Source organism: Pseudochaenichthys georgianus, chromosome 14, assembly GCF_902827115.2.
Source record: "Pseudochaenichthys georgianus chromosome 14, fPseGeo1.2, whole genome shotgun sequence".
Classification (NCBI taxonomy): domain Eukaryota; kingdom Metazoa; phylum Chordata; class Actinopteri; order Perciformes; family Channichthyidae; genus Pseudochaenichthys; species Pseudochaenichthys georgianus.
The window spans coordinates 26613958-26625673 of record NC_047516.1 but is presented as its reverse complement, the minus strand read 5'-3'; the positions used below and the strand labels follow the sequence as shown (position 1 = coordinate 26625673).

Below are 11716 nucleotides of genomic sequence, written 5' to 3'. Positions count from 1 at the left end.
AACACTTGGATGTTAAATAAGAATGAAATAAACGGACTTTAACTAATTGATGACTATGAGGGCTTATTTTTACAAATGTAAATCAAAAATCTTAACTGTAAAGTAATTATGATGTATGCACTCACTACAATGACTACAAATGATTAATGTGTGTTTGAATGACTGAAACACTGTATGTTTACACTGTACACTAGTGTGTTTTTACCATTTGCTTTCCACAAATAGTGGCAACGTGTTGGTCACAGACAGAATTGCAACCACCGATGAAAGTCATAATGCATTTATCTTTTTAACAGCTGACCACCTGACACCCACACCCACAGCCTTTTTGCCCTTCTGTTGTGAGTTGTGTGTTTAAAGCAGTTAAAACTCATCAATGACTCAGGCCAGTCACATATGAACCTCACTCATGTGTTTCTTGTGCCAATTGTTTAATTTCCCACTTATTATTAGAAAGAATGAGAAAAGCAGAGACAAAATGAAAATATTTGGCTTGTTTACAGCATTGCATCACAGTTTCACTGTGTGAAAGCATATGACCAACACAGAGTGGGCTGGTCCCTTCACTAACCTAATATGTCTTGAGGCATGTTAGAGCTGAGACCTCTGTTAGCTTCGACGAGCCTGAGAGTCACACAAGGAGCAACACTGTGCTCTTAAAACTGCAAACATGGAATGAACTGAGAAATAACATAAACAGGACATCGTCAACAAAAAGGTGGGTGCATCTTTTTTCATCTTTTATTGTTTAGAGAAAATATTTCAATGCACAATAGTGTCTTGGATAATTCTGCATCAACCCTAACTGGAGCAGAATGCATTAGGGCTTCTCACACCACTTATGAAATGATCCACTTCAATTCTTATATTTCGTCTTTTGCATGTATTATGTTGCTATTTTATGATCTGAACTATGCATGTACAGTATTTTATTGGATTAGTACATTGTTAACTATTTCCCCGAACATATGACAAAGTCACACCATCTACTACTCTATAGTGTTGTAACAACTCCTTCTCTATTTTCTGACATTTTGACATAGTTACAAAACGTACTCCTACACAGTTTTGTAATTATGTTCCCATCATTCTTTTGTGTAACAATTACTATTTCTAAAGTGTTTCTATAAACTACATTAACTGATTTCCCCCAAACTACATTAATGTAATTTGTATTCACTTGAAACCGAAAAACGTTTATTTTCCCTTTTCCAAAGAGAGTAGTGCTCAGTCCTGTCACTGATCTTTATTGAATTGTCTAATAAGACTGGTTTAGAAACTAGTGTGCGAGAATGAGGGTAAATTATGTTCTAAAACTAAGTCACACATTCTCCAATTCCAGGATAAGAAAAAGCTGCTCACTATGGAGCCAAAGGACAGTCCAATGCCTAGATGGAGCCTGGGCTCCGGCTCTGGTCTACCTTATGGCTATTTTGCGAACAGTCTTTCATCCCTCACACCAAAGGCAGAGGAAACGGAGGAACCAGCCATATCGCAGAGGCGCTCCTATATAGCTGTGGCTGTACTTTGCTACATCAACTTGCTCAACTACACAGAGCGGTACACAATAGCAGGTAAGTTGACCTGTTGTTGCCTTTTAACAAACACATTAACTGTTTCTATGTTGGTTGGCTTAAATATAATGTTTGTTGTGTCCTATAGGTGTCCTTCCCGACATTCAGCAATTTTTTGGTATAAATGATGGTACAGCTGCACTCATACAAACAGGTATGAGGGTGCAGAAAACACTCTTACACATGCACCCATGTTTGGAATGTCGCTATTTGGCCCTGCATTACTTAACATAAAGTTATGAAACATGTGCTGTAAATGCATTGCAGAGAACTGTTGGTTATTGCGTGACATCAATATAACATTACATACACACGTTTTGGTTTCTAAATAAGAAAAAACAATTGGTTAATGAGTCAAGTTAATACAGTATAAGAGGAATTCATTCTTATTAATGTACTTACAGTTTTCATCTGCAGTTTCTTGCTTCTGGCCCCTCTCTTTGGCTACCTTGGGGACCGTTACAACAGGAAATACATCATGATTGGTGGTTTGATTGTCTGGCTTGTGACAGCAGCCGGCAGCTCTTTGGTCACTGAGTCGGTGAGTGATAAAATGAGGTGTCGCCACATACACTTCACAAGAAATACGAAGCAACAAGATCACAAGATGTCACTTGCAGCTAGTAGTGTAAATGTCTTCCTCTTTCATTTAACCTCATCATGCACTTACTCCTTAGATAGAATGCCCCTGGAAACAAAAAAATGGTTGTATGTTAACCTGTTAGATGATCTTTGTTGTATTTTAAACTAAATCTAGATGAACTGCTTCTTTATGATCTAATGCTGTTTCTTGACTCTGGTAATGAGCCATACTAATTCTCCTAGACTAGCACAGTCTTCTATATAGTTAACAATTATTTTCTCGAGAAATTGCAGCTGCTTTCATTCAACACCACTTCAAAACATCCAAACTATCCCATTAACTACAAAGAAGAATTTATTCTTAAACTTTGAGGAATACATATTATTAATTGTACGGTTTCCAGCTTCAAGCAAGGTGTATGTTAAACTGTTGGAACCTATTTGTGCTGTTTGGTACTAATCTTGTAAAATTGCTTCTTTGTCGTTTTGGGTCTTTAGCACTTCTGGCTTCTGATGCTGTTGCGTGGGATGGTGGGGATAGGAGAGGCCAGTTATTCCACCATTGCACCCACCATCATTGCTGATCTCTTTGTTGGGACTAAACGGAGCATGATAATCTGTATCTTCTACATCTTTATCCCTGTTGGAAGGTTTGAAAAATACCCAATCTCAGTCCACAATTGTGTTTATATATATTCTGCTTTTTGTCCATGTTTTAGCAAGCAATGTTAAAGTCCTGTATATGACTGCACTTTGTATTGTTACTGTTTTTTTATGTGTCACTTGTGTCTACTTGAATTCCGTGATAATGATCAATGTCTATCTGCAATTTTCTGTAATGTTGGTTTTTAATTGTACTTAAGTAGCATTTCACATAATATGCCTAAGCTATGTTCAAGTCAAATAATTAAGAACCGTTTTATATTCAAAGAATTCCACAATGTCATGCTTAATGAAAGAAAATGTTCTTGACCTTAACCTTTTAAGGAGTCACCGTTGTCGTCTTCCTGTGTACTGTCTGTCACACACACGTAAACTATGCATGTTAGCTTCTCGTAGGACTTATCATGTCAAGCTGCTATGCAAGGTAAAAACACTGGTGTGTTGTTCAGAATCCATGTTTTGCAGAATCCATGCTACTATAAGCAAAGTGCTGTAGAAGACAACACTGTGGACAGAATTAGCTTTTACTTTTTGCTGATTTCCACTAATATTGCACTGTACTAGCCCCCTCTGCTCATAAGGTTCTGCACCGGTAATTGATCAATTGTTTTGAGGGTAAACGCTGACGCATTTGGAAAGCTTAGCTTAGCTTTCCCAGCGTATTGTAGCTATGTAGTTTTTGGCGACTACCTCAATACCATAGTAACCCATGCAGATATGTTAAACAGGTTGGAAGTTTGGACAAAATAATTTTGCTGATTATATACAAATAACAGTCTGTTTTAGCCTGCAGTAATACTTGCTTTTTAACCATGCCTGGCTTAGACATAGTCACACTAGTCATAAAGAGAAAAGTTCACACCATTGCCATTTTTAAAAAAAGGATCTAATTTTATAATAAGAAGATATATTGGACATACATTCCTAAAACAACTGTTGACAAGCTTGTTTATGCCGTCATAATCACTAAAATGGTCTTCTGTGTGTTTTCAGTGGTCTTGGATACATAACAGGGGCAGGTGTTGCTTCTCTCACAGGAGACTGGCGCTGGGCTCTCAGGGTAAGAACATTTTAATTAATGTTGGCTGAGCACTGATAAGTATAGAGTGATTAATATTACAACCTTTTGTGTTATCAGATCACTCCTATCTTGGGTGTAGTTGGACTTTTCTTGCTGGTCTTCTTATGCCCTAATCCACCCAGAGGTGCTGCAGAAACCCAGGGCGAAGGAGTCTCAGGGCAGAGTTCGTACCTGGAGGACGTCAAGTATCTTTTGAAAAAGTAGGACATATATTTTTGAAGCCTCTATAGATTTTATTGGGAATATAAAAAAAGAAGATGAAATGCAACACTTAAATGTATTGATCACACTGTATAACAGTTTGATAATTTAAGTAAGTCCCTAAAGTTGACCAGAGATACAGGGGCGGCTCCCTATATAATTGCCTGCTATACTATTGGGCAAACTGATACCCCAAAACATCTCACATCCAGGCTACTGCTTTGATATATTATGTTCAACTCAGCCTGATGATAGGGCTAGAAGTACATTTATTTATCAGTTAACTCATAAGAGCGTAGCACTATCAGAGCACTGTTTTGATTTATTGTTGCATTAACAAAGGCTCATAGTAACAGCTTGAACAGCAATTGTGGTGTGACCTAATGTCGAAACAAACAGCACAGGTTCAGAAAGGCAAGTCAAGGCAAGTTTATTTATATAGCACCTTTCAACACAAGGCAATTGAAAGTGCTTTACAAAAATGAAAGACATTAAGAAAATGGCATTTAAAAGCAGTCACTAAAAAGCAAAGATAATAAAATAAACATTAAAAGAAAAAATACAAGGATAAAAGTTACAGTGCAGTTTAAGATGTGAATAGTTCAATTAAAAGCAGCGACAAAAATAAAAGTCTTCAGCCTGGATTTAAAACTAGTGAGAGTTGCAGCAGACCGTCAGATTTCTGGTAGTTTGTTCCAGATATTTGGAGCATAAGAACTGAACGCTGCTTCTCCATGTTTAGTTCTGACTCTGGGGACAGAAAGCGGACCAGTCCCTGAACACCTGAGAGTTCTGGATGGTTCATAATTTAGCAGGAGGTCAGAAATGTATTTTGGCCTAAACCATTCAAAGCTTTATAAACCAGCAGCAGTATTTTGAAATCTATCTGTCACTCTATCTGTGACATTAGCCTTTTAATCGGACTGAGGCTGGAAAAAGGAGTCTTTTTTATTATGGTCCTTGGTCTTGGAATGACCTTCAATCAAGCCTAAAACTGAGGGCACTTGTCTCAATAGCATGTTTTAAATTGAAGTTGTCTGAAGTCCTTACCACCAGCTGCTCTTGCAGAAATAAGTAGAACCTTTCTTACTGTCCTAATGTGCACAATGCAGTGACTGCTTTTTCGTCTTTTGTTTTCTTAGTTATGTTCTCTGTATATTATATGTTTGTGTTATGTGTTATGTGTAACGTTACTGCCTTCTTCTTGGCCAGGTCAGTATTGAAAATGAGATTTTATCTCAATGCTTTTATCTGGTTAAATAAAGGTTAAATAAAAAAAAAAGGTGATAGGCTGATTTAGTAACTGTTTTAATGTGACTGTTTAAACTCAGGTCAGAGTCCATGACTACACCTAGATTTATGGCTTTATCTGTTGTTTTGAACATTGCAGGCTGAAGCTCAGCGCTAACTTGTCTGCCTTGGCTCCAAAAACCATTACCTCAGTTTTATCTTTGTTTAATTGGAGAAAGTTCTGACACATCCAGTCATTGATTGGTTCAATGCACTTACTCAGTGTTTGAATTGGAGAATAGACTCCTGGTGAAATTGTTATGTACATTTGTGTGTCATCCGCATAGCTATGGTAACTTATTTTGTTGTTTTTCATTATCTGAGCCAATGGTAGCATGTAGATGTTAAAGAGAAGAGGCCCCAAGATGGAGCCTTGAGGTACCCCACGTGTCATATTTGTCAACTCGGATCTGTATTTACCTATAGAAACAACGTTTTTTTCTGTCCTTTAAGCAGGATTCAAACCAATTTAGAACTGTGGCCAGACACAACAAGTTGTCGGACAAAATAATGATGTCTTCATTGGTGTTTAAAACAAGTATGATAGAAAATTATAATAAAATATTAGCATTCCCTATTCTGAGCCTTACCCACCTATGCAGAGATGCAAGTTTTGATCGTATTCTCCTTGTATTTCTTCTCTGACACTAGCAAAACGTACTTGTGGTCAACATTGGGAGTGACTGCTACGGCCTTCCTCTCCGGAGCCCTGGCTTTCTGGATGCCTACTTTTCTGTCTAGAGCTCAGGTCAGTCAAGGACTCCGACCGGCGTGTGTCGAAGAGCCCTGCGACTCCACAGACAGGTGCAGCATCACTCTTCATTTACCCCCTTCCCTTCCAAATGAATACAGAGTTGTAACAACGCCTTGCGCCTCTGCTCTCTGTACAGTTATATCTTCGGTGCTGTGACTGTGTTGACGGGCATTCTCGGAGGGATTCTTGGCAGTGGTTTATCTAGATGGTTAAGGGAAAAGTTCCCAAAGTCAGACCCACTCATCTGTGCATCAGGGTTGCTGGGAGCAGCCCCCTGCCTCTTCATCACCATCTTTGTGGCATCAAGGAGCATTCCCGCCACCTACGTAAGAGAATGCCTGTATGTGCTGGTGTCCACTAGCTAAAGTATAGTTTAGATTAGAAGACCTGAAAAATGTTGCTATGGAGTGGGACTTTTAGAAAATGTGTCATATCTGCTGCCCCTGCCACCAGCTCTGGATAAGTAGAATAAATAGATAAATGGATGGATTAGTAGGGCCGGTAATAGTGTCAATATGAAGCCTAGATCTAAACAGCTTCACCACAAAGTTAGTTTTTTTTTTTGTTCCTCAGAAAAGAAAAACATTCTTAGTTACAAGTGATGCAGACCACATGCTCCTTAAGAAATAGGATAGCATTTAAATGTAATTACAATCTGATAGGCATTACATCTTTTACAAAATATAATTTAAGCTTGTGAAGAATATCTGCTAAAACATGAGCTATTTTAAGGGGAACATCTAAATTCAAGCTTCTTATTGTGGAAATGATGATAATAATAATATATTACAATTGTATAGCGCCTTTCATGGGACCCAAGGCCGCTTTACATGGTGTGAACAAACAAACAAACAAAAGGGGGAAATAATAAAGTAAACATTAAATAAATAGCAGTCGGAGTGGAAACAGGGGATTGTGATGGGTGATGATGAATTACATACATATTATTGTATTAGTTGCTTAGTCTCTGATTTAATGTCTCATTTCAGGTTTTCATTTTCTTTGGTGAAATATTGATATCACTGAACTGGGCCGTCATGGCAGATATACTGCTGGTGAGTGAAAGAGATAACCGTGTGATAAATAAAAACATGAAACAGTCTACTAAAACTTTAAGCAAACAGGTTGTCTTGTGTTTCACTTTTTACTTCAGTATGTTGTCATACCAACCAGAAGGTCTACAGCTGAGGCTCTCCAGATTTCTGTCGGTCATCTCCTGGGGGATGCTGGGAGTCCTTTTCTAGTAGGAGCGGTGAGAAATAGTTCAATTCGCCACAGAAAACGTCCTTTTTAACTTAATTGTACCTCTGTGAAATTGAGTAAACCACTTTTTCTGTTCATCATTGAGCTGTCTTCCCCCTTGTTCTATAGATCTCTGATGCTTTAAGCAAATCTAAACCTGTGTCTCCTGAATGGAGCTTCCACAGTCTGAAGTACAGCCTCCTGGTCTGCCCAGTGGTTGGGATCCTGGGAGGACTGTTTTTCTTTCTGTCTTCTCACTATATTATTGGAGACAGAAAGGCAGCTGCACAATTGGTTGAAGGTAATGTATAAGTATTACTGTCCTTTTACTCTCCATAAATGGTCACACAATCATGGCTAAAACAAAAACAATCTCTACACACTCTTTTATTCTTTCCCGCTTTGGATAATTGCTTAAAAACATTCATGTGCATTAGTTTTATATTAATTATTAAGAAAAAGTGTTCCTCATGCACTTTAAAACAAATCCTCCGCAGTTATGCACCCAAAAGCACACCCAAAACACACAACTCAGGCACAGATCTTTGTCAAATGTAACTTACCAACTTGTTGTCGTCTGTGTTTGTATGCTTCCAGGAGGTCCAAGAGAACCGCAGGATCCTTCATCTGAGCCCCCAATAGAACTGAGCAACGGGGACAAAACTAACCATGAAGATAATTTATCGCAAAGTATTTAAGCTTAAGTTAAAAACTAGAGGTGTAAACAACACAGGAAGTTGGTGTTGACTTGAAGAGTTCTCTTTTTTGTCACGTTAGAGCCACAGAGATTACAGAAGAAATGTAAACATGTTAATTTACACCATAAAACATTCATGTCAATGTTGTTTTTCACTTTTCAATAAAAGTTTCATAATTTCATGCGCAGTCCCCTTCTTCCACTATCCATCCATCCATCTATTGTGCTGGACACCTAGCTAGATGGTTAGCTAACTCGATTTCTAAATATTTAAAGCATTGATTTAAAATACATTTTTAAAATTTGACTTTATAATTTATAAGAATTGTTTAAATCCCTTTACAATAAAAAAATCATAAAAGGGGAACTCCTTGTATGTTTTTATGATGAAGTTTCCAAAATAAACAATAAATTACTTACGCTCCATCATCACAAAAGTAAAGGAATATTTCCCTCTATATTAGACAGTATATAATTACAGTGTGAAATAAACCTTAAGCTTTCTGCAAATTATAACCCCAAGAGCATTGTTATGCTGATGCCAGACATTGAACATGGATGTGTTCAGTTTTTTATAACATAATTATCCATTTTGCCTTTCTTTTCTTAATGGTCTACTGAATTTAGCTGACAACCATCTTCTCTTAAATTTGGGCTCCAGTTCCAGCTCAAACGACTCCATACACCCTAGGTAGAATAAGATGTATTTGTCCACGTATTCATACTGGGGATCATCAGATTAACGTGTCCATCTTCGAAAGTCCCAGGCAGCATGCAGCTGCTGTCTCCTAATGAGGACCAGAGGGGAATCAAGCGGGACCACAACATAAACACATAATGGAGTTAAGGATGGAGGATTTCCATTCTGTATACTTATTATAAATTGAAAACCATTTCATAATTCCACTCTTGCTACACTCTAAGTGTGGCAAGACTGTGAGGAAATGTAAGGAGTTTTAATTTATTTAAAAACACGTACTTTTTTTTGTCCCATCAGTTTATTTGAGTCCACCAGATGGCACTGTTGCACTGCTGTAAAACATGCTACCACGAAGATCCGTGTTTGTCTCCATTGGTGAGCCATTATGGATTTGCCAGATGATCACTTACAGCCTGCATGTTTGCAGCAGCCCAGGCAGCATGTGCATTATATGTACTGTACATATAATGCACATTAATGCACTGTAATGGTCTTTATATCCCTCTGTGCACTATCAAGTGTAATGATCTTCCTCTTCGTAATGATAATAGTTACTAATTTATTAAATAATTAGCATTCCTGTTGGAAAACAAAAATGCTTTTAAAACACAGCCTGGGAAATATGTTGTTTTGATTTTGTAGAACATTTATAAATTAAACATATACATAATCTATAAAGACTATTATTAATTTACATTATCCAAAAGATAAAATGTCCATTTCGTATGTTGTTAATGTTTTAGCTTGGAATCTTAAGCCTCATACACATATACCTTCACCTACATGATAAAGCCTGCTCAAATGCAAAGTATTTAAAAGGAGAAAAGTAGGGAAATATGTAAATTCACTCGTTTTTAACCACTATCGAATCATAAACATACCCATAAACGACTTAATTTTACAAACTAAATACAACACAAGTGGAAAACCTTAAAATCAATATGGTGGCATCATGTCTACATGTATTTAAACATCCGCAAACAGCAAACTGATATCTTTTACACCATCTCATTTAGTGAGGAGTTACATTTCACAGCCTTATATGTTTATTTCACCTTTTTTAAGATAAAGACTTTGTCCATGATGTGTGACCATGTTAAACCAACTATATTAGTGCCTACCCCTGACACTTGTACTCCATATAACACTTACTTTACATTTTTATTGAACCCCAAACTGTGAGTCGATGATCTCTGCTGAGTTCATGGAACACGATAGGTGTTAACATTCATCATCTTAAGCTCGGCTGCTCTCGTCAAAGACTAACACAGAACAGACAAACAGGACATATTTACATACCCCAGTATGACAGCTGCTTGTCACTCAATTCCTAAACTGTTCATGTTGCTGCTGCAGATAATGTCCCCTGGCAAATCCTCACAGCTGCAAGTCAATGCATGTCCCCATTGTTTTGGGAGTTAACCATGCTGAGAAGGTCAGAGATCATTGCCCTTGTCTCTTTCAGCCAAAAGGTCATGCAATATTTAGGCTGCATTATCAGCGTGTTAGTCTCAACTTAGCTGAGGTAGAGTTGCGTATTTGCTGATGAAAGACATTTCTGGCCAAGTATCAAACATGTAAAAGTGTTGAAACTGTTGACTGAAATTGACATTCACAGATGGAAGAAAGCTGCAGTGCAAGGCCGCCGAGCCATTGTTAAAGGTTTGATTGCTTTATTGTGGAATTCTCTGGTATTTCCTTTTGTTTTTGAGCCTTGTGATTTTCCAGAACTTATGCGATTACTCAGTATGCTGAGGGAATAGATCGGGGCAGCAGGACATGTATGTGGAATAACAAGCAATCACACACGCACACTGGAAGGTATGTGGCAAACATTCTGGAGGTAACAGTTCAACCTGCAATCAAAACACAATAGGTATTGTGCACCATGATTCTGAGCACTTTATCTGCATACCTCTCCGTTTCCCCTGTCGACCCTGGCTGTACAGGAAACTGTCACAATGGCTAATAAATTGTCCAGACCGATCAATGAGGGAGCCAGCAGCCAGGAGCCAGGGGGAGAGCGGATACGCTCGGTGTTTACTCAAGGATTGGGAGCATTTTGGCCGAAAACAGTCATGTTTCAGATGCAGTCACGCAAAACAACATGCTGATACACACAAAATAGGAGCAATCAAATGCTGTCATGCTATAAATAATTACCAGAAAGTGTTTCATCACACATATTTAGTGTAACAGAAGAGACAGCTGATCACTTCTATGTTTGTGTTATTCTCACACATCCTCATATACTGTAAGCAGTAGGACAATGATAAGAGTTGTCAAACCACATTTGTGGAAGTGAAGTTGCACTCCTTTCCTTATCACCGGCAAACTGCTGCAGTGGCATGACATCATAGAGAGGGAGAGCCCTCTCCACCCTCTGCACTGCCCTTTATTTGGATAATTACATCATGTGGGCCTTCCTGTCTTCACCCCGCAACTGAAAAACATGCGTATCCTATTTTACTGTAAAGTGTCAGAACAAAAAGGGAAAAAAAGACACAGTGTTTCCAAAGAAAACACAGGATTATTATTTTGAAACTAGGCTGAGTTAGTGTTACTTCAGAAAAATGCATAGCTCTGTGTGTGGTTTTATAGGCCAGACAACAAGAGCACGTTTGATGAGTTGATTAGACAGTTGATGTGACGAACCAACCAACACAGAGTTGTGGTGATTGTATAACATATCAACTGTTTAATTATGATTCCTGTGTGTTTCTGATACTTCACTCCAAAATCACAAACAAGTTTATGAAATTGTGAAGAAGTCTAATTTATCCAGTTGCACTGTATGCTCACTACAGCCTGAAATCATGCATCTTTACTCAAACTTAAAACCTCTTTGAGTAGAAGTGTATTAAATAATAGGGTTCCAGTGAAAAAACAACAATTCTAGAAAACATGGGGTGATTTATTGATATACAAATGG

General features: G+C 37.9%; 1 protein-coding gene across 1 annotated transcript; it reads left to right on the top strand.

Annotated features, from left to right (window-relative positions):
• Positions 1 to 585: 585 nt before the first annotated feature.
• spns3 (SPNS lysolipid transporter 3, sphingosine-1-phosphate (putative)) lies at positions 586 to 8266 on the top strand. Its single transcript, XM_034098239.1, has 13 exons — positions 586 to 718; positions 1343 to 1574; positions 1663 to 1728; positions 1979 to 2115; positions 2655 to 2806; positions 3813 to 3879; positions 3958 to 4100; positions 6043 to 6195; positions 6282 to 6471; positions 7135 to 7200; positions 7299 to 7397; positions 7517 to 7688; positions 7985 to 8266. Exons 2-13 carry the CDS (start codon positions 1364 to 1366, stop codon positions 8083 to 8085), a joined length of 1557 nt encoding a protein of 518 aa, XP_033954130.1. The 5' UTR covers positions 586 to 718; positions 1343 to 1363; the 3' UTR covers positions 8086 to 8266.
• The last annotated feature ends 3450 nt before the right edge of the window (positions 8267 to 11716 follow it).

Excerpts from the sequence above, each read along its gene's own strand:
- spns3 (XM_034098239.1), top strand. The coding sequence starts at position 1,364 with ATGGAGCCAAAGGACAGTCCAATGCCTAGATGGAGCCTGGGCTCCGGC. Across the intron at positions 3,880-3,957 it reads ACTGGCGCTGGGCTCTCAGG|ATCACTCCTATCTTGGGTGT; the intron begins GTAAGAACATTT and ends TTGTGTTATCAG. Across the intron at positions 6,196-6,281 it reads CCCTGCGACTCCACAGACAG|TTATATCTTCGGTGCTGTGA; the intron begins GTGCAGCATCAC and ends CTCTCTGTACAG.